The following is a 22,915-nucleotide window of genomic DNA, read 5'->3' on the forward strand; positions in this document are numbered from 1 at the left end:
GGGCCCAGGAGGAGTTGAGGGAAAACGGGCTGAAACGCGGTGTGTCCTTGCCGCGCAGAACGCGTGTCTTTTGAAGCCACTCGGCTTTTGGACGCCCCGGCCTCCAGCATCAACGACCCCAGGCACCGCTGGAGCCAGCCGGCGCACCCTCCTCAAACCGGACCCTCCTCCAGACTCACGGGGGCAGTATTTAATGTGCCACGTTACCTAAAATGTGACTGGGATCTTAGGACCTGCTCAGCATGGCAGAGAGGCACGAAAGGACAAAGTGTTTGAGAGCGCAAGAGGACTGTGTTTTCGCTAGGAGCAGAGATTCCGCGAGCTTGCATCAGTGATGGCTGGAGGATGGGGTTGTGTGGGGATGGGTTTGCCTAAGCGAAAAAAGCAAACAAACATTGAAGGTCCCAGTGTCCTGTGAGTGAAGACCTTTGCCTAACTGACGGCAAAATTAATATTAACAGCCACGCCCCTCAATACACTAGAGAGTCAAAAGCAGTACCTGCTGGACATACAGGACTGTGACACTCAACTCTCCACCCAAATCATGCTAAACGTCACCTAAGAGGCAGGGACAAACAGAGTTAGGGTGTAAAAAGACAGGAAGGGGTAATACCTGGCTGGGGGGAAAAGACTGAAGACTGAGCAGGGCTGGCCAGTGGGCTGTACTCCTCCTCCTCCAGCTCACATGGGGATGCCTTCTTGGTGAGAACTGCGCTCGCACCATGCAGTGATGAAACATTCCCCGGGACGGTTTTCTTTTTGCTAGCACTGCCATTAGATGTTAGTTATTGAGTCGATTGCAGTGAGTGCATTTATCAACAGCAATTCCGAATCTATTGTGCCTGTCACTCTAATAAACTTCCATTATTTCTGTTGGCTTTGCAAAACTGTTTCAGCGCAAGTCCTTTCAGGCTCTGGCAGGCAAATGGCAAACTCCTACCTTTAACATGACAGCTTTATACCAACCTGGCAAGGTCAGCCAGCTCTGCTCTTAATGTCGCATGACGAGGCCTCTGAATGTGTTTTCAAAGGCGGGGAGTCCCAGAGACACGGGGGTGTGAGTACCGGAGCTTATATGGCACTACACAAGCCCAGCTTCCCCTGGGTCAAGGGTATTGCTGGTTTCTGTACCTATCTATCTCAGCAACCAGTGCAAAGAGCAAGTCGTTTCCCTCAATTATCTTAGATCATAACTTCTATTAAAACATGTTAAAATGTAGCATTTTGATTGTAGTGTTAATTCCACCACAACAGAAAGAAGCAGTTATTAAATGCCTCACTTTTAATAGAGGCAAGATAAAGTTCTTGGTCCTTTCTCACACGTGAGAACATTATTAGAACTATTTAAACTATTTAACTATTTTACTGAATAATACATACTGTGCATTATTTTGTATGTTATGGTAGTACATATATTGGAAAATGCTCATTTAAAAGAGAAATTCCAGTGCTGTTTCAACAGAACAGCAACTTGTGCTCGAAGACTTCCTTTAGTGATTAATGTATTTTATTGTATAATTATTTTGTGCAACTTCTAAACTTAAAAAACCCCCATGCCTAACTTCCTGGTGCACCCAGAACTAAGTTCTGGGTAAAACTGAATTTTTAGCGTCTGCCTCATCTTAAGCCATGTTTGGATCCATAAATTAGCTGCTTCTCTGCTTTGCCTTATCTGCAGGACATGAATGCATGCACTTTCTTGGAGACGAGGGAAAGAAATTTTGCCTTTATAGACAGAAGCTCCATGCAGTCGTCTTGCAGAGGGGAGACTCAGGGATCAGCTTTGTCCTCCAGTGGCTACTTCAACACGCCGCTAAAGTATCTATCATCTCGTGTATACTGCTGAAGTATATAAGGATCTGCACTTGGTTTTACTTATTTTGTGACTATGTGATATGTAAGCCTAAAGCACTTCCCCCCGCCCCCACCCCATCCCACCCTTGATCTGTCTCTTGGACTGCAATGTATTGTTTGGTTTTACCTAGGGTATACCTGTTTGTTACAGCACATGTACTGACATAGTTCCACCGTATCTCAGGAGGGAATGAATACGAGATAATGGGCATACAGACAATCCTCTATCTCCTCACCTTACTGTCAAGTCTGTCTGCAGTGAACTGGTGATAAACCGTCCGTGTCCTTTCTTCCTTTCTCTATCTATCTGCTGTGCCATTTTCTCCTGCCGACTCAAAGCTGAAGTTAACAGACCTAGTGGAGCCATCCATCACCCAGGGGGATGACTTGCACCCATCCCCGGTGCCAATGCTGGTAAACTGAGGCATGCATTACACAGAGCTAGCGTAAGGCCAGCTCAACTCCCCCTGGGGCTGGGGCCCCGCTCTGCAACTGCAGAGGTGCTACAAGGCACTGTTTCCTCCGTCATCTCAAACAAAATGGACACAGCTGAAATTTTTTATCATCACCGGTGTGGTCAATGAGTAGGATCAGCTACTGTTAAGGAGAACTTGTTACCCTGTGGATTTCCACAGTGTCTTATTGCCTGGAAATACCCAGAGATGTTAGAGGAGATTGTGTTTGGACCAAGCTGGGCTTAGTTTATTTTCTAGACTTATTAAGAAACCAAGTAAGTATACAAAAGTTTCACATAAACATCTGAGAGACTGCAGTGGCAATGTAGGTCCCAGCTATGCCTCTGCACGGCGAGGAAAGGGAAAGGAATGTCCATGCAATGCTGTGTTCTTCCCACGGTGGCTGCTCCTCCCTTCTGACGTAATTGAACTGGGGTGGAGATGAAGGCAATCTGCTCTGGTTAGAAAGTCAAAATACTCCAGAGAGAAAGCAGTCCCCTGGGGAACTGGAGCCCGGCCACATTTTCTGAATCTTTGGCCCATTCTTGCAGCGGGGCAGCAATTCACCAGCTCTCAGATAAGACTGGGGCAAGGAGCCAGAATGTCCTTTTGGATGCTCATCCAAACCCACTAAACAGCTCCACTGAGACGGGGACTGTTTATGCCACAATAAGCGCAGATTAATCACTGTCGCTGTAAGTTGTTTGTCTAGGTTACGATTCTCTGAGGGACATACTACAATATTAGCATAATAAATAGCGTGGTGGAAACGGGTTCCTCATAAACTAACCCTGTTATTAATTGCAGAGCTGTGGCATAGTTCCCCAAGCATCCGTTCTGGCAAAAAAGTAGGATCTAGCCACAGAGTGTAAGAGTGATGTGAATTTTAGAGCTCATTGTTTGTATGCTCCTTTAAGTGGACCAACTTCCCCAGTTCCCCAATTGCACGCCCCCTGCCTGCCCCCTCTCTCCCCGGAATTACAGTGCAGTTCCTGTCGTTCAGCAGCTGTGCGTTAGAATTCAGGTTTGTGACTGGTATTTCTAAGGACTTTTAGAAGAAAGTAATTCTTCAGTCAGATTTACTGTTTCTTACTGGTATTTCAGAAGACCGATGTTTTGCTAAAGATGAAGTTTTCATTTCAAGATTTTCATCAGTGAAGAGTGAAATACTACATTATTAGTCGAATTTTTGGTCATCTTTCAAATAAAGGAAAAAAAATGATGTGTTAACTTTTTCAGTGATGTCTTTAGAGCCTTGATATTTTGTTTTTCCAAAACATATTGCACCCAAAATATTCCAGCAATATCCTCACCATGTTTTGTGAGGATAATTCTGTCACCTCCACAGGCTGTTTCAGTGGTGGGCATGTGACTGTTGAACATTTGGCTACATGTTCAAATGAGGCAAGGTGTAGCAAAAGATTTTAGGTGGTAGGAGCATGTGAGCCTCTCCAACCACCTGTGCAGCTGTCAAGCTTCTTGAAGTGTTGAAATCCACACTAACAAAGGCAGTTCTTCTCACAGCTGTACTTTCTCCACCCACAGTTCTCTACAGCAGTCGCCTGTATCATCTGCTGTGGGATGTCTGTAACTGGTCATGGGCTACTACTGTTATTTCACTGCAGTAGCTTTCTCTCAGATAATGCTTGTCTTTATTGCTTCCCAAAAGTACAATCCACGTGTATGATATTTATGCCTGCAATCAGTTATTTGAAAATTTCAGAATAATGAAATCCTGGGTGTTACATGTTCTTCGTTGCTTCAGAAATATAAACAGGATGAAAGACGAGCTTCATATGCAAAGACAGTGTGGGTGGCTGTAAAATGCAAGTTCTTGCTGTATTCAGTCATGAGGATAATGAATTAGGGTTGACTGCCATGGCCAACATTAAATGGAGCTCTTTGCCATTACGCACTAACGAGATTAAGAGGGACTAAACCACTGCCCTAAAGGCTATGAAGACTGCAGCTCATGGGAATGAAAATTGAGGCTGGTGGTGTTGCCTTTTTCCAGCACTCACTAATTGGCTGAATTTAGGTGACGTTTGTTGCTGTGAAAAATCCCAGGGAGACCAGAACTACAGTGTTACCTGGAAAGAAGCATAACAACAACTGTCTGGCACAGATCTTCTTCTTTCTTTCTTTTTTTTTAACTTTTCTTTTAAAGTTTCAAAGTCCCATAGTCTTCACAGAAAGAATGGCAGTCTCTGAGAAAGCAATCTGATTAAGGAATTTAGCATTTCCTTCTCAGAAATCTGAAACAAAGAGCATGTCTCTGAACCATTCCTCTCCTTAACTGTGACTGATCTGTGCAGAACTGTTTTGAGTATCCGATACCTTTCTTCAATTGGATACTTGTTTCCCATGGTTTTTTTTGCATTTAGCTGAAAGATGTTACTATATCTCATTGAAGGCTGATTTGTGGAGGCAGCAGATCCTGACTTTGGCTTATTTTGCGTCAGTGCCATTTTTTCAACATTTTTGTGAGGAAGTAGAGCTGGCTGTAGCTGCATGAAGAGATGCTGACTCCATTCTGAGGAAAGCGAGGTACCAGCTCAGAGGAGCTTATTTTGTGTCAGCGCCATTTTTTCAACATTTTTGTGAGGAAGTAGAGCTGGCTGTAGCTGCATGAAGAGATGCTGACTCCATTCTGAGGAAAGCGAGGTACCAGCTCAGAGGAGGTCATAGGTATTAGCGGACTGCTTGGAGCCCTTCATTTTTAATGAACCTGCTTTAGCTACAAGAGCCAGCAATGCCACCCACCTGGGGAGACTGCCATACAGAGGAGCATCTTCTACCAGCCTATGTGGAAGTAATTGAGAGAGGATCTCCAACAGATGCTTATGTTTCCCCTCTTGCTGAAATGGTAGCGACAAATAAAAGAAAGTATGCCCTCCTTTTATTTAAACACCCTGAGAAATGTGTCTGTCTCGATTCAAACTGGGGTCTGATATTGGCTAGAATAAGGGACACCTGAGTGAGACCTCATCTCAGAGGTGGAAATAGCTTACAGCATTAAAAATGTCTGTGTGCAGTAGGGTAAACTCTTTGGTTTTCTTTAAAGCTGTAAATTTAGAACTAGAGAGCTGAGAGATCATAGAGAAAAGCAGCTGCCATGGCATGGTTGCTTTGTTGCTTTAAAAGCAAATGACCACAAATAAATGCTCCGGTAAGAACAGATGTTTTGAACTACATATCTTTTTTTATTGCAAAACAATAGTTACAGAAAGTTCAGAAAGTTCTGCTGTTGTAATTGCCAACTTCTGCTTTTTATTACGTATCTAAACACAGTCTAAAAGTGCATTGTGAATCCAGTAGACCTTTGGAAAGGACCATTTCCCCTAGTGATATACATTTAGACAAACCATACTTGAAAAGCTTTGTATTAGTAGGAATTTTTTTAAAATGACATTTTAATAATTTTTCTCCCTTTATAAATGATTGTTATACACTTAGAAATGATAGCCCAAATAATAAAACGATTAAATAGCTATTAGTATAGTATATTGCAAACACTGTTCCAGACAGCAGTAGCAGCATAAAGACTCTCCTCATGTACAACAACTGCAGTGGTGGAAGAAGGTTGTAACTTCAATACAATTTACTCTTGTGCAGGCATAAAATTGTATTTCACAGCCAATTCCCACTTCTGTCCTCTCCCCCTCCCCACCAAATACTAAAATAAACAAGAGTTATCACCTCCCTGCAGCAGAAACAGCAGCAATTTCATAATCAAACATTTTTTTCCTAATAGCTTTTTGAAATAAGTACTGTGTGGCTCTACAAGAGATCTGAAAGCATAGAGCAAAAACTGAAAAGGTCAGAGACTATTTCACGGCCGGTCTGGCTCAATGGCTCAGTCATTAGACTTCCCACATGACGATGATTTAGGATAATGTGTGCCATGACTCAAAGTAATACAGAGGTCAAAATGCAGAACAAATCCATCCTCTGACAGAAGTCAGAGCGCCCCACCGAGATCCATGGGTTTTCTGCAGATTTGCATCAGCATCAGTAACTCCGTAATCGTGGTCTACCTCTGGGAAGAGAAGCCGCCTGTGTGACCTGTCCTTGCTCACCCTGTGACCGGCTGGCTATAAAGCAGGGTCACTCTCACCGGGGTGCAGAAGCTCGCTCCGTCCGCATGCATCACCACTGCTTGTATGCCAGCACGTGGCAAGGCCAGTGAATACTGTCTTGAGGAACGAAGGGTTTCGTTAGGGACGCAGACACCCCCAATGCTTTACTTCTGCCCGGTTTGGACTGTGCTGTCACTCGAGGTGGATGACGGGGAATTCATGCTAGCAAGCTTTCCTATTTCGTTTGAAAAAGGTGATCTGTACCTGGTGTCTTTTAAAAGAACCGAAAATGTGGCCTTTGTGGAAACAACTGTGAGTATTTGTGCAAAAATGCAAACATACCATTATTTTTAAGTGGGGGGAGACATCACAACTACTTAAGTATTCCTAGGGAAATCCAGGAACAACCAGCTCACGTTTTCCCTTCTGGTGATTATCAGATTCTCTTAAGTATGAAACCTGAGCAACATAACAAGACAGTTATGCTTGTTTTGAGAATTTGCACCATGAATTTAGAGATAATTTTGTTTCACTGGCTCACTCTAAGCTAATACCTTTGATAACTTCTTCTCTCAGGACAGATACGTGTTTGCTCCGACTGCAGTCATTGGACTAAGGCTGTGTGCTGCTACCAGCACTTTTTCTGAGCAGTTATTTGTGTAGTTGCATTTTCCATGCACTGACATTTCTAAGAAACAAATCATTTTCTTCTCATACAAAAAATATACCTAACTAAGATATTTATCCCCTGACAAAAGGCTATCCATTCCACAAAAGGTACAAATCAGTTTTTGTTTTTGTTTTTTTTTTTTACCAAAAAATCTATAAATGGAAAATGAAAAAAAAAAAAAGCAATCTATATCTGGAACCCAGAGGGATTTCCTTATGTGGATGAATGGATGTTTTGGTTTTTAATTATATTTTCAAATTATCCCCTCACTGCCATTTGTTAACTGGCACTTGTGCTAAGAACAATAATGTAGCACCTTATCTCTTCCAAAAAAAGAGAGAGCCAAATGTCTGAGCACTGCTGTAGGTTCGCATTTTGTGTTGAGTATTTCAATTTCATAAAACACAATTGTCATTTAAAAATAATAAAAAAATCACTTTACTTTGCTAAAGATCAAACATAATGGAAATAATGTAAACATCCAAAAGCTTGAATTCATTCCTAACTGGATTCATCTTTACAGGCAGGCAATAGCAAAATGTTAAATCTCATAGTAGTCCAAAAAAACTCATGGAACAATGCATGCATTTTCATTGACACAAAGAAAGACTGGACTGTAAGGAAGAGCAACTACTTCAGTCATATCACACTGTTATTGTGAAAGAATAATGTGCTATAATCCAACACCTAGGACAAGTGTATACCCCAACTGTAGAATAGCATCACTTAAACTGGAAACAACAGAAGAGATTACTATAGGAAAATACTTATAAAATACTGTACACCGCTTCCTCAGTCGGCCAGCATATGTAAACAAACAGCTAAGTTCAGTTGAGTTTCAAAATATTGTCAAAGTTAATTTATCTTATAGTCTTTTGCATAACATGCCAGTTCATCTTTCACGCTACCACAACTCACCTGTCACAGCCCGCAGTGGCTCGTTAAAGGTTTACACATCAGCTCATACAGACATTTAAGTGGAGCTATACAGAGAAATGTGTGAAAAACACCGAACTTACACACTGTGACCAGAAATGCATATTCCGTATGTAAGCTAATAACTGGATAGTGGAACTTAATACTCAAAGCAACATGTGCTATTTTATTGAATGTTACAGATTTACAAACAAGACCTTATAACGTGATAGTAAAACTGCCCTGTAACGTTCACTAATGTTACCACATGTCACAACTATACTGCTTTATATATGGGATACATGTATATATGTGTGCATATATATCTATTTCATAAGCTATCCTTTGATACAGGACATGTCATATGGCACATGCTATAGCTACATGATGATGGATGGTTAAAGACCTCTGCTCTCATTAAATGGTCGTAACATTGAGAGTGGGAAATCTGGTCCCATTGCAAGGAATGGGTGTTTTATCATCAAATTCAAAAAGGAGCAGTTTGATGCCACGTTTAAAAACCACGTGAAGACAAAATAATCTAACATCCATCATAATATATTCTATAGACACCACGCGGTAGAATAAACGGGAAACATTCAGGAAAAGTACTGTTCTGACATCTTGCAATCACACGTCTAACATCTGAATTTACATTTGATATATAATGGCAAGTTTTAAGAGGTAAATAAAGTGTCCTGTCTCATTTTACCTGGAATGTGTGCTCCAGATCAATAAAGTGCTGTATCCTAAACATTTATACAGCTTCTGGGCTTGGCAAATTCCTTTACCCTGACAAACTAAGCAATGAGACCCACCCCAGAGGAGAGCCCTATGCCTTGAACTAATTCACTAAGCGCTGCTGAAGAATTGATATCAAATCTGAAGTTCCTCTAGAGTAGGCCAGTAATACGGTGAAGGTGGAAGAGTCCATGAACAGTTTTAGCAGACATTCTTAAAAGTAACAAAGAAAACGAAGTGACAATATCCCCCTCTACTCACCAAGGATAGACATATTTGGAGAAACCTTAGGAAAAGGCTGCTAACAAAAGTTGGCACATTTGAAGCGGATTGTTGAACGCAAGTTCCTGTGCCCCTGGGCACTTTGCTATTGCTCAACAATCAGCCTGTCACCAGTGTGCTCCATAACGCACAGAAAGGTGTCTGACCTTTCTCGGTGTCGCCATGTGACGGTAACGCTGCACATGGGCTGCAAGGCAATTGGATAAACACGGTGTCTTGGCGGAGTTCAGCTCATTGAAAGCCTGATCAAACAGAGGAAAGCAAGGAATGTGTTGGTGCAGGACTTAGGAAACACACCGTGTTTAAAGTCCCCATGCCGCACTTCTTTGTCTCCTGAACTTTTCAATGTAGTGACTCTGTACCTAAGTGTTTTCACCTTCTTTGCCTCTTTCCTTGAGGCTGATGAATATTTTTATGTCTGGATTTGTTGCCTTTCAGACTTAGCTCTCACACGGTGCTCAGGGTGAGATCCCAGTCACAAAATGTCAGCCTGCGTCTTCAAAGCTGCCCTAGAGATTGGGAAGGTAATTCCCATTTAAATAATGGGTACCCCACTCAATCGTTAATTTTTAATAACAAAAAGGAGCTGGTCTACACAGATGTTGGTCATTGTAGAGATGTTTTAATTTTTAACAGCACTAGTTTCAACTCTTTACAAGCTTAAAAGTTGTGCCTTCATACAGGATGTGAAATTTTGATCCAGTTGCAGTTTATGCTTCTCCACCATTTTCCTATCTTCTGCATTCCCCTCTGCTTGCGACCACCGTGATATCTTCTCGTGAGAGGTCTGAAACTCTGGTTGACACTGTGGATCCTGGGGAATGCGGATAGGGTCAGCAGCGTAATGACTGTCTCCAACCAAAATCCATACCTGTGCTACCGTTCAGATACTCTTTATCCTGTTACAATACACGCTGTGGGATACGCTGCTGAAAGGTGGAAGCCTGGTCGCAACCGATGGCTTTTGTTGTTTACAGACACCCGCAGTTTCACTTTGGTTCTCTGACTTACCTTGAAAGCATATATACTTTTTAGTGTTTTCCAGTCCTCTGCCAAGAACATTTCCCTTAAGCAACTTCAGTCTAACGGCATTAATCTGGATTCAGACTGCTTGATCAATCTTGAATATTTTGAAATGTTCAGAGGAAAAAAAAAATGGTATATTTTTAGGTGAGGAAATGATGTGAAAAATTGGCAGCTCAAATGGAACAGCAGGAAAAGCCTGGTAGCAGCCTGGTGAATAAATCTCCCCACTTTGTATACGTAATTAAATGGAGCAGTGAGAATCTGATAATATTACTGTGCTCTGCTCTGATCACCCAGTTCTTACTGTTCCATCACATCCTTTGATTTAGTGAGACAACATACTGATGACAAATGTGGTAAAAAAATAAATATATACTATTCCGCTTAATTACATTCATCCTGAGCTTGCTCAGCTGTGCTAGAATGCCTGTTTTATACAGGAAAACACCTGATATTTTAACATAAATTCTTCCTCCATTTAAGTTGCAGTACAAAAGGCATTTCATTTCCCTTTCTGCTCTTGAAAATATAAACTTTTTGTGGCACTAGAAGTTGATACAAAAAGAGACAAGTGAATGTTATTGTTGTTGTCTTGTTCATCTTCGTTTGTTTCCACGACTGTGGGATGCAAGGGATTTGGGAAACTAGGTTTGTTTGCTGCCAGTTCCTACAGAAATAACAAATGCTTTTCATCAGGCATCACAATGGTGAAACAGATGAAAAAGAAGTTGTGACTGAAGTTTAGAACATCTAATTTGTACCTCTCTTTTTGCCAGTTAACTGCATCTTAAAAACTCGAATGTTAGGATGCCTTCTAATAAGGCAGACTTCTCAATCTTTTAGTTTATTTCTTGTGACTTAATACAGGGGGCTTGTTATTCCTGTTATTTACTGAAGTCTTTGTAAAGCTTTCACCTCTCCCTTTTTCCTTAAGTGCAAATGTCAACTGGGTCAAGATGCAGTAACTCGGTGGGCAACTCCGAGACTGACAGTGTGGTCCCCAGACCAGTGGCTAATGGCAGCTGGGGTTGACACACGGTGACGCGATGGTTTTAAAATACTGCTGAGGAAAAACGAACTGGAGAGCAGATGACTCAGACTGCCAGGGAGCTTTGCCTAGGCCTAACTGTGCTTGCTTTCAAAGCTGCGGAAGGCTCCCGTCCTCGACAGTCTCCTCATGGACAGGTTGTCTCCTCTGCTCTCTGGCCTCGAGGACTTACTCCTCTGGAAGGTGTTTCGCAGGCCTGTTGCGTTCCGCTGTCTGTCAAGTTTGTCACTGATGGAGTAGCTCTTCCGCGTGTGCTGTGCATACAGTGTGTTGGACTCCTCTGCAGAGTAGCTGTTGGCCCGCTCTATTTTTGGAACTGGGATGCTGTTGGCCAGAGTTCTTGTAGCATTGCCATCTTTAGGAGATAAGGGCATCCCTTTCTTGTCTTTGGCCTCAATATCCTCGTGGTCAGAGCTCGGATGGCTTAGTTCAGCTTCTCTCTCTGGGTGGCAGCATCCCAAGTCCTCCACTTTGCCCCCGAGACTTCCAGGGAAGCTGGCCCTCTCGGCGATGGCCTGGGGAGCGCTCACACACCTCGTGTCTATGCAGTCTGTAATGCTTGTGTACTCTGCTGTCTTGACCGGGACGCCAAGGCTGCTGAAGTAGCTTCGAGATGGAGAGAACATAAAACTGTGAGATTTCACAATTGGTGTCTCCTCCAGAATAAATGGAGTTGTAGCCAGGTAACGGCTGCTTTTAGATCGCTCTAAGGTGTGATACAAGGGAGGGTCTGAATCCCAGGTGGTTTGGCAATCTGTGATTTGTGAATAGTCTAAAGAAAATGCTCTTGTTTCTATTCCAGAGGTTTCCTCATAATCAAGACTCGGGCCAGAAATTTTTTCGCCAGGTGTACTGCTAATGTATGCACTGTTAGCTAGAATGGAGGAGGCTATGTGAGCCTGCAGAGCTGCATCTCTGGTACCAAGAACATTTATGGAGCTGTCGAGAGGCTCGGTGTCAGAATGCATCTCATCCATGGCAGAAACATAGATGTCTATACAAGACGAAGGCCTTCTGGAGTCTGGGGCAATCGACAAAGTGCTGGTAGGGGCTAAGGGAACCTTTCCTTCTTTTGCTATTGAGTGGGAACTGATAGCCCGATGCAGGCTTGGAGACCTTTCCTTAAAAATGCTTTCAAACTTCTCCAACCCACACTTGTCCTTCATATTTGTTGCATAGAAAGAGTGGCTTCGCATGCGGGGCATGATCGTAGGAGACGTTGGGGACATGGACTCCTCCCCCGTGGGATCTATGCTCTCTTGAAGTTTGTAGGTGTTTCCTTCTTGACTGTTGAAGCTACTCTGCCGCACAATGTAGGCTGTGTCAGTACAGTCAGATGAGGTCCGGGATCGTATCTTGGTCGTTTCGCCTCTCTCTATGCCGGTCAGTTTTTCTAAGGCAGTCACCATTCGTCCCATCATGTCTTCCAGCTGTGCAAGCCTGATGTCAACGGTCTGTAGAGAGGCCTTCATGCAGTGCTCTCGCTCATTTACTTCTTCCAGTCGCATGGCCATGTTCTCTACCCTTAAAAAAGGGAAGAATTAAACAGATTAATTTCTACAAAGCAGTGATGTTCATCTAATAAGTCACCAAAACAAATAGGAACAAATAGGCCTTAAAATTCAGAGCTAATCTACACCACCTCATCTGCTTCAAAACCCTGCTAAGAGGGGTTCAGCAAATGACTACTACTCGCTCAGGAAACTACTCCAGTGGATTCAACCAGAGGTGTCTGCCGCATAACACAGAGGGGGGCTTGGTGTGCCCTACCCCCAGGGACAGGGGTTATTACGAAAGTGTTACTATGATTTGCCAACTCTCTGCTGCCAAAACTTGTAATTAGGTTGTTACGGGTGAATGACACTCGTAGAACAGATGCCACAGGATGCTGTCCCCAGTTGTGCCAGAGGCAGGACCACTGCGGTTAACTGCAGAACTAAATGAAGTAATGGAAGCAGGCAATATCCTGTAGAAAGTGGGTAACATTCGATATTTTTTCCTTGTGTTCATCCCAGATTTACACCAGCTAGTGCTATGTGGACCTGAGATATTTTCTTTGTTCTCTGATTGCTTTTTAGCTCAGGTATATATGTAGGTCACTCCAGAAGTAATGCCTCCTGTTTACCTCGTATTTCCATGGAAACTACCACAGACACCACGAGCACCACAACACTGTTCCACAGAGCAAATTCTCAGCTACAAGACGCTGTTTTCAACACAGTCCCCATCCCGGGCTGTGCATTTTCCCCAGCGATGAACAAGAGCCTGTGTGCTGCACTCATTCGAAAATCTGCACCAGCAGAGGGGACCCACTGTCCCTGCCACCACAGCTGACACGGCACCCACCACCTCACCATGTCAACACCCACTGGTTGGAGTCCATCAGCGTTCAGCAGGGTCGATCAGTGTCAGGGGTGCAATTCTTTCCGCACAGAGGAATCCAGTGACACTCCTTTGCTCCACACACACGTCCACGTCAGACGGCGTGTTGTCAGTGTGTCCCTTTGCTGCCGTCTGTCACACAGCAACAAAATCTAATGGGATGTTGGTGGGAAGGTTCAACCTCTACTGCCAGACCACCAACACCCGCCTCTGATGGCGTGGGACAGCACGATAAAACAGGAGGAATCACTTTCGGAGCAGCCCTTGTAGGAAAACATGTATCAACTATTGTGTTGAATATAGGTAATATCAAGTAAAGTACACACGAGAACTGCAGAGAGGAGAAGACTGATCAGAGCTAACACCGCCTACAACAGGGCACATGCACTAAGATAGCTCCATTACTGTGATTGTGCTTTGGGTAGTCTGTGTTAATAGTTGATTTTCCAACAGGGAAAAAAACCCAAACAACAACCAGATTACTACTAACACAAGCACGGTATATAATTCCATACTGAGACAGCAGTTTATATGGGAGGCAGCTGAATTTTCCCTCATGTTATCAGTTATCTGAACTGCTATTTTACAAAAACAATCATACTTTTGAAATTTTTATCAGGTAATAATTGAGTGCCTCGTCACACATTCATACGCTGTAATAACCTTTTCAAGATGACGAACGAGTACAATATCACAAGTTTAGGGCTGTCAGACATACAGAATAATTTGAGAAACCTCCTGGATTTTATTTGATAATGCTCAGATTATGACCAGCAAAAAGCAATCAGTTACCCAAGAACTAGAATGACTTTTAAACGTTCTGTGAAGCTAACTAGAGAGTCTTGAGTTGTTTTGTTTTTTGTGGTTTTTTTTCTCCTGGCTTTCAGACATATTCACAAGTGAAATAACTTTAAAGACAAAGATAGCCAGCTGAATTATTGCACTTGGCTACATATTTGTATCTGCAGTATCAGTAGAACTGTCCACAGTGAAGTAAGTTTTGCATCTTGCATTCACGTGAGGGCTACGTGATGCTACTGAACACAACTAATGCATCCTGAGAAGAACCTAGAGTCATACCTTGCTGGTACGTGTTCATACATTTGTCCTGCCTCCCCTAAACATAATCTGTTAGCTACTGCTACAGGCACAGAGTGTAAGACTGGTGGTATTGTTGGCCAAGAGAGACTTTCGAGTTACACGGTCTGTGGGTCACTATGGAAGTAACCATCGATGTGATTGCATTGACAGTAGTGGGAAATTATTACAGAATAGATATGGATAGTGCAGTCTGGGTTCAGAAACCAGGGATAATCAGAGATGTGCACAGTTCACTGAGACATACATACATGCATTTACACTGGATTGGCCCTGACTATTTAATTTTATTCACAGAAAGAAAACCTCAGTGATGATGATCTCCCGACCCAAATTTAGCTGAATTTAGTCACCTTTTGTTATATACATGCATCTGGCCACTCCTCCACTCTCGTTTTTTTTAACAAATATTTATTCTTTTAATCAATGATATTCTTTTATGCTAATTTGCTGTTCAGTTCTGCAATCATTCATCACACAAGACAGCAGCGTGCTCTGGGAGTAATCCTACTAGAAACATGATAAAATCTCATCACCAGCCAGGCACTGCAGACATAAGAGGATATGTTCTGCAGAAATACAGTCATAGTCTGGTGCTTTTAATAAGTGACATTTTCTATTTTCCCAAATTGTTGGATGATCTTGCACTCAGTGAATAGACAGCTAGAGCTGTAATTCCTTCAGAAACCGCTATAATTAAAACACTATTTCAAAACAAGAATGCCCGAGTTTTTCTTTGGATTTTTCCCACATGTATTGAAGATAGTATGAAGCTCTTGGCAATTTTGACAATACCCAAGTACGTTGTCTCCATAGCACCTGCGCTTCTTCCTTACTGCAAGATTTATCCGAAGTATGAGAAGGTGCCAAGGCATTCCAAGAGATGGGAATGAGAATGGAAGAAGAGGTGGCCACATGTGAAATGGGTATCAGCTGTGTTCTGCTGAAGCTCAAAAATCACTAATAGTGAAACAAACATGGACTATCTGAGGACAATGTTCAGTAACCAGGAAAAAACCAGAAGGTCAGAACTAGGAACCTGACAAAGATTTTAAATTACTTGTGACAAGCCTTTTTAATTGTGGCTTGGGAGTTGACGGCTTTTGCTGGCATTCATTTGGGTTATATTCATGCTTAAACTTTGCACATCAGTTCACTAATAATTTGACTGAAGTAATGATTTAACGGGAGTAAGGCACCCTTTTTGGAAGAGGCATCATTTATACTTCAAAATCCTCTTCATTTGCCACAAAGACTGTAGACACTGAAATTCACTTACAGGGGTATCCACCTTGCCTGTTACAGGTGACTGTAGAACGGTTTTATTTTAGTAAAACACAGACAGCAGCTCCCAAGCCTGTCACAGGCTGTTGGTACCCTGCCTGAGCTCTCTTGGTAAAGCGTTGCTGATGCAAGTGGCTAGCCAGTCTTCCCAGGCGTGGAGGTTTCTGCAGGCTAAGGACCGTTGGGTTGTCCGGGCTGCATTCCCATCGGGAGCCTAAGACCACTTAACTCTTTGTGACCATAGAGAGATGCTGCTGGATTCACAGGCCTTTCCGACTGTCACTCCGCAGGCATGGCCAAATCTGGCAGGCTCAGTGGCAGCCCTTTTAATAACTCAAACCTATTTATTCCGGTGCTCTTCAACCTGCCATCTCTGACATGAAGATGTCTTCTTTCACACATATGCTGTTAATGTAATTGCACTACAGACTACAAAGTGTTAAGATGCTGCAGTAATGTAGTAGTAATGGATACCATATAGTACCAAAGATGACGTAACATCTATTCCAACCAGCTTACATGCTTTTAAAATACTGTTAGGGTGTGACCATGCTCCCTTTGAAATCAAGAGGTTTTCCACTGGATTTGAAAGGGTCGAGACCTGTCCACGTGTTAAAAATGCCTACCAAAGAGATTGTTTCAGTGGCAACATGCCAGATCATGAGAAATAGGAAAGGCCTTTGGATCATATTATGCACGTCTCTGTGCTGGTCAAAATGTGCCACTCCAGGAAAAGTTGTAATTCTTCTGCTGCACTTAAGTGAATTTGTCCAGCTTTGCTTTCCTCGTGGGTCTCCAGGAGGTTCACCAAGATTTGCCTAACCTGATTAATGCAGTTAAGGGAAACACCTTACAGCTTTGTACTGCTTTGTGTTTCTCCACTTAGTCAACCGCTTCCTCTGACGTGTATCGCTAACGTGCTGCTACTTCCACATGCCTGTGTGAAATCCTACCTAGTAAGCTGCTGCTCCAACTTACTCAGTACCCGGGGTCAGGGAAGGACAAACATTGTGCCATTTCAAGTTTTTAATTTCTGAATGTGAAAGGATCAGGTTAAGGAGACATTCTTTGACGTGACGCCAAATCTGGGCACCTCTGTGGTGTTCGTCGTTAAAAGAGAAGTGACTGCTGAACCAAGACAAGCCTTGCAGGATGCCACGGTGGACTATTCCAAGGTGAAAGCATAATCTGCAGCTTGTTGTAGGTGAGTCAGACAGACACTGTGGTCCTGACCCAGCCCAGCTGCTGATTGCTTAGCTGAAATCGTTCATTTACACCCAGGTCAATGCAGCAAGAAAGAGGATCTCTTGTTCTTTTATTTCACTGAGCTCCTAACCTGCCTCTGGGACTCAGCCAGACTGAGCCACGAAGCATGACTCTGTTCCCATCTTCCATTTCCCTTCCATTGTCAGCCTCCTACTCCCTCTTCCAGGCTTTGGACCTACAGTGTGAAGCTGTTTTCCTGTCAAGACAGGGCTTGTCCCAGCCCTTCCTTCTCCTTGATCCTAACAGCATCCTCAGCTTCCTGCAAACAGAAGGTCTTCAGGGGGAGCTTCACTCACATTTGCAGGGCTTTCTGGTTCAGTCTTACACCATGTAAACCTGGGATTAAGATCATAACCCATGGCTATATCGTAGGTATTGTGCTTTGTCTACTGCTGCAGGCTAATGACTGGACTGCGGAAGAGGAACTGCGTAGTCTTGCATCTTCTCTGTTTTCTTTGCCTTACACCTTACTAATTGTACAAAGATGTCTTATACAAAAACTATAAAATGCAAACATGGATTTTAAATATTTGAATGTTCCACGGGTTAGAAAAAAGAATTTTGGTATTTTAGCTGAAGAACATTTCAAGGGGGTCTTAAAATTGTAGGAAAAATGACAGACAGTGGCATCCGTTTTTTAGAATGTGTGCTATAACTTAGACAGCGCTGATTCCTCAAATATCTTTGAGGTATTCTTCAGATCTCTGGAGCAGCTGCAATTACCTTGTGTGGCACAACATCGCAGTTGGTTTGGCAAGGAAACGAGAGCTATTATGAGACAAAAACTGCATTCACCTAGGATTTCATTGCTGCAAGTCCTCGTAGAGTGCTTGGGTCCCAGAACAGCCTCTGCACCCCATGCGGTTGCGACCTGGCTCTCCCTCACAGAGCTGGGGCATGCGGGTTTCCACGTTAGCTAAGGTAAATGGATTTTTAAAGAACTCTTTCTTTATGGGGCTCAGGTGCTTGTCTTCATTTAGGATTCACAATCGTGAGCTCTCCTCTGGAATGAGATACTTTAAGCCATTCATTTAAATTAGCGATAATGGCTCTTTTCCTATAAAAGCCAGGGCCAGCACAGAGTGCAGAGGCAGACTGTTATGCATTCAATTTCAAGGACTCAGAGCACTTGCCTAACGTAGTGGAGGTCCCAGCTGGATTACTTGTTGTTTGCAAAGGCTTCGAACATACCTCTTCTTTCCTTGGCCACCAAAAGGAAAGCTATGGCCCAACAGATTTTAACCTTTATCTATGATTTTCAAGCTAGTTTTCTGACCACTGAGCCCTCAGAACGCTAGAAAAGAATATACTCTGTTGGACCACAGATCAGTTTAGCTCACCATCTTACTTCGAAGCATATGTAATTCTTCCATTATGTTCTCCATTCTCTACGTATTTTCTGCTCAGGAACGCCATGGGCTCAATATGATCTCCATGTATTTAGCAGTCCTCACTGGAGTTCTCTTCCACGAGCTTGTCTGTTCTCTGTTTGAACCTGAGTAGACTTAGAGCTGACATAAGCAGCTTCTTTTAGACCTCATGAGCTTTCAAGGATTTGCTCTATTCTACTTCCTGCATGAAAAGAACCCAACTTATTTTTGTTTATTTTGAACATGGAATCCTGCTAGATTAATCTGCTGCTCCCCTTTACCTTCTTCCGGGAGAGACAACACATGACTCCTACTCACCCTCTCCCTCTCATAATTATATAGACCTCCATCATTTCATTCCTCCTGTGGCTCTTCCAGACCAAGCAGAGCTGGATTACTTGGCTATTCTAATATCCTTTTCTAAGATACGTGTTTTAGGAATGCTGTTTTCAGTAGTGATGATGGTTAAAGGATATTATATCTGATAATCCTGCTTCTGTATAGATTTGTTTCAAAACCAAATTAAAAGTGTGTTTCTTTGCCTAAAGAAAACATATTTTAGGCACATCTGCATCAGGGACAGTGCTAGAAGATTATGTATAAGGAGAAGAATATTATATCTGTGTAATCGATTACAATGACAGCTCACCCGACCTCTGTTATTCAAGTTAGAGTGGAAGATTCAGGGAATGGCGTATTCAGTGGTTCATGAGGTCTATGAATATCTGACAGGATGTTGCTGTAAAATATTTATTGGTAACAGCGCTATGAATCAAACGACAAACTGTCCTCAAAATTTAACTGTTGCTCAGCTGCTGGGTGATGAAAGCACAGAAGCACCACAGCAGATGGACGGATTTATGAATTTTAAGGACTGATGAATTTGAAGACTGGCAACTTCTGCTAAATTAACGTATTACCTTTGTCCTCCCTGTGTTTCATTGCTGTAGGTTAAATGTCCAGTTCCTTTTAAATTAATGTCAAGATCCCTGTTGCTCTCAGTGAAGCCAGCTGACCTAGCGAGGCCCTTCTGAAACAATGAATGGCTAGCAGGTCGCTGCTTTAGCCACAGTATTCACTGGGGAACTCTCATTTACTCTCCCATTGTGTTCTGATCACTTGTGCCCTGAAGTTCTGCTTGAAGAACGGAAATGCAAGAATAATTTGCATTTCTCACTATGTCAGTTGTGTTCTGATACAACCGGTTAAGATTCACATTTTCTAAACTTTGAGGAAAATCTGCTTTAGCAAAGAATAAAAAAAGAGAAAAGAAATTTCACCACCTTTTATCGCTCTCTTTTTTACTTAAGACTTATTAGAAAATACCTCAAATGTTTCCAGTTTCAAGAAAAAGAAAGGAAGGGTGAGAATGGTAACAGAAAATTATTTCCAGATCAACTTATGAGAGAACAAACAAAAAAAGTGCACCTTTCTGAAGTGACACGTATTCTTTCATCATTGGAGGAATTGAATCTGTCATCCTTTTCTCTAAAATATTCTTCTATGCACTGCTCTTCAAAATCATGGACTTTTTTCAGTTCATCCTCGGTTATGAAAAGTTCTGTGGAAACAATGGAAAAATGTGAATTTGTCAAAGATTAACACGTGAAATTAACTACATTCTTCCTATTGTGGCATTCATGGACTAAACATTCAAAAGCAGGCTTCAAATTTATCTGGCATTCTGGTATGAAAGCAGTTAGATGCAGCTAATTACCAGATTAGCAGGTTCAATGATACACGATTCTGGAGACAGAAACACTTAGGCAGGCAAATGCTGAGCGAACAGGAATGTATTTTGATTGCACGAGATCTAAACACAGCTGCTGGTCAGGACCTGGAATGACGTCTGGGAGGCAAAGCCCACCTGTAACCTAATGTAATCAAATTCACACACTGCTAGTAAAGGAGTACAGGAGTACAGAGGGTCTGCTGTCATGGCAAGGGCTGCTGTCTGCAGGCAGCTGTGGCAGACAGGGCGACGTGAGCGGCAGGAGGGCAGCCTTACTGCACTTGCATCGCCAGTGCCACCATATGGCTTCCGCACCCTCCTCATAGAGAGGTGGGCTGTGACATGGCTAACGCTGGGAGGAGATGCACATCCCGCAGCTCCTGCCCTCTGGCATATACACTGGGGGCGGTGGAGATTCTCTGCTTTGAAGAACTGGATAGAGAAGAGGAAAGAAAGTGTCATCGAAATAATCTGACGGGATTTTTGTCGTGCTTATGGGACTTCATATTAAAGAGTCTGGAGAAACTACTCCTCCAGTTTAGGTTGGTGTCAAAGAGAGAAATTTTGTCTACAAAATAATTACTTCTCACCATCTCTCACCTTATCTAGGCAAAACCACGTTGCGGTTAAGTACGTGCTGTTTGCTCAAGAAGCAGGAAAGCTCTCCCTGAATTTTCAGAAATAAAACTGAGATCTGGAAGTGCGATGGACTGAAAGGACAATTCAAGCAGTAACAGAGCTCTAGCAACAGCAAAACAACCCCCTTTGCTTTGAAGGAACGAAGTGAGGAATAACTGTCCCAAAATCCCAGATAAGCATAGTCTCATAGGTTCTCTGAGGAGAACTAAGGGCTGGGCAATGCCTGTAAAACTCACTGATTTGGGTAAGATTTTTGCCATTAAAGGTAGTTCCCTCCCGGAAAGCTTATCAAGGTGCTGGACTGAGCCTTCGTTCACGTCAAACACTAGATACTACCAAGGACACTGGAAAGCCCCGTTCTGTAAATTGTCTCAGGCTTACTTAATCCATAGTCTCTCTCATCTGGGTCGCTTTCATGCTTCCGCCATCTGCAGCAGAGGTGCTGGAATATCATAGTCATATGGCTGAAAATGATCAGAGGTGGTGGGAGAACAGGTCTTTCGTGAAATGTCATGATTAGCTGGTATCTTTGAAACTTCCATACTTGGTTGGATATGGATTTGACTTCAAAAAATGTATTGCTAGAAGGCAAGAAGAGGAAAATAACATCACACTGAAACGGTTTTGGGTACTTTGCTGAAGACGATGTGACAGCACCTTAACTGGACACATTTCAGTAGCAATGGCAAACGTTTCCTTGTTGCAAAAAGAGGAAGAAGAACATAAGAAATAAGTAAATTCGTGCTTCAGCAAAGCACAGCGGCAATCAGCTATTTCAAAGTATCTTACCACTGTGTATGTCTGCTTTGTACAACTGCTGACTCTTACAAAACAACCCAACAGGACAGGGGAGTACTTTTATTCTTGTTTTCCATATTGGGGGTGAATGATGCCATAACCGAACTTTAGATTTTTTGGCTTCTCTGTCCTGATTCCCACTGGGTGTCTGTTCTTGAAAATGAGGCAATGTAAAGAAATTGGTATCTCCCTCTTTCCCTGGAGCCAGTTTACTTCCTCCTTCCCTCTCTCCCCCTCACATCTTCTGAAAACGGGTCTCAGACAAAGCCTCCAGCTTAGCAGTAAAGAAATTGGTACCTCCCTCTTGCCCTGGAGCCAGTTTACTTCCTCCTTCCCTCTCTCCCCCTCACATCTTCTGAAAACGGGTCTCAGACAAAGCCTCCAGCTTAGCAGCCCCCTTTGGCTGTGAACAATGTCCATCGCCCCCAAGTCCATACTTCGCCATGTGTCACTCACTTGAAAACAGCAATGAGGAGGTTCACCAAAAGGATGTTTGCCACCAAGAGGTAACAGGCCATGATGGCAGGAACGATCCATGCTCCTGTCTTGCACGGAGGTAGCTGGATTATTTTGCCATCTTCTCTGGTTTCATTTTGACCACAAGGAGCTGGGAACAAAAATGCAAAAAAAAAAAAAAAAGGAAAAAAAAAAGAAAAAAAGCAAAATGAGAATGAATCTTATTTTTTCAGGGCTATTTAAAGGAATATTTGAGTAATTATGAAGGCCTGCCTGCCAAAGCAATATCTGCCAATAACAGTGGCATTGATGCTCCCCACAGGAAGTCTGTCCTTGCTATTGCAGGTTTTACAAGCCGCAGTTCTTGTAATTGTGTGTTATTTGCAACAAGTATCAAGATACGCCCTTCAGAAATTTCAGGAGCCGTGTCTGGTGTGAGTAAGCTGTCTGGTTGCATTCAGCTAAAATACCACGGTACTCTGGCAGTAATTAGTGGCTGCGCAAATAAAATTATCAAAGAAAAAAGCTTATGCATTATCTTTTCAATGGTGAAAGCTTGGTCTTTTTTGATTGAAGGAGAGCGGTGGGATAAACAGGATAAGGAGAAAGAAGTACATGTAAGTAAATCAGAGAGTAATATTTATTGCTGTGCACTGCCCTGCCCTGAGTCCCTCTGGGACATACTCATAACGACTCTGCTTTCAGGGACTAGAAGCAGTGGGGAAGATTATCAAGGCTTTACTGTACCAGGTAAAGGGGTATGTAGGCAGCAGAGCTGCCACCTGCTTCTTCCCTGAATGCTCTGGAACCAAAATGTTCT

The 22,915-nt window shown here is 42.8% G+C and overlaps 1 protein-coding gene across 1 annotated transcript in view; it reads right to left on the bottom strand.

The window, feature by feature from the left end:
• Positions 1–11,144: 11,144 nt before the first annotated feature.
• The window catches only part of LOC104494897 (transient receptor potential cation channel subfamily M member 3-like), a gene marked incomplete at its 5' end in the record, with an annotated part of 32,101 nt that continues 20,330 nt past the window's right edge, over positions 11,145–22,915 (bottom strand). The window contains 4 exons of the mRNA XM_010137793.1: positions 11,145–12,594; positions 19,899–20,031; positions 21,223–21,422; positions 22,096–22,246. Coding sequence (XP_010136095.1) covers positions 11,145–12,594; positions 19,899–20,031; positions 21,223–21,422; positions 22,096–22,246 — 1,934 coding nt within the window. The remainder of the gene's footprint in view (positions 12,595–19,898; positions 20,032–21,222; positions 21,423–22,095; positions 22,247–22,915) is intronic.

This window comes from Buceros rhinoceros, unplaced genomic scaffold (assembly GCF_000710305.1).
Source record: "Buceros rhinoceros silvestris isolate BGI_N320 unplaced genomic scaffold, ASM71030v1 scaffold37866, whole genome shotgun sequence".
NCBI classification, from domain to species: domain Eukaryota; kingdom Metazoa; phylum Chordata; class Aves; order Bucerotiformes; family Bucerotidae; genus Buceros; species Buceros rhinoceros.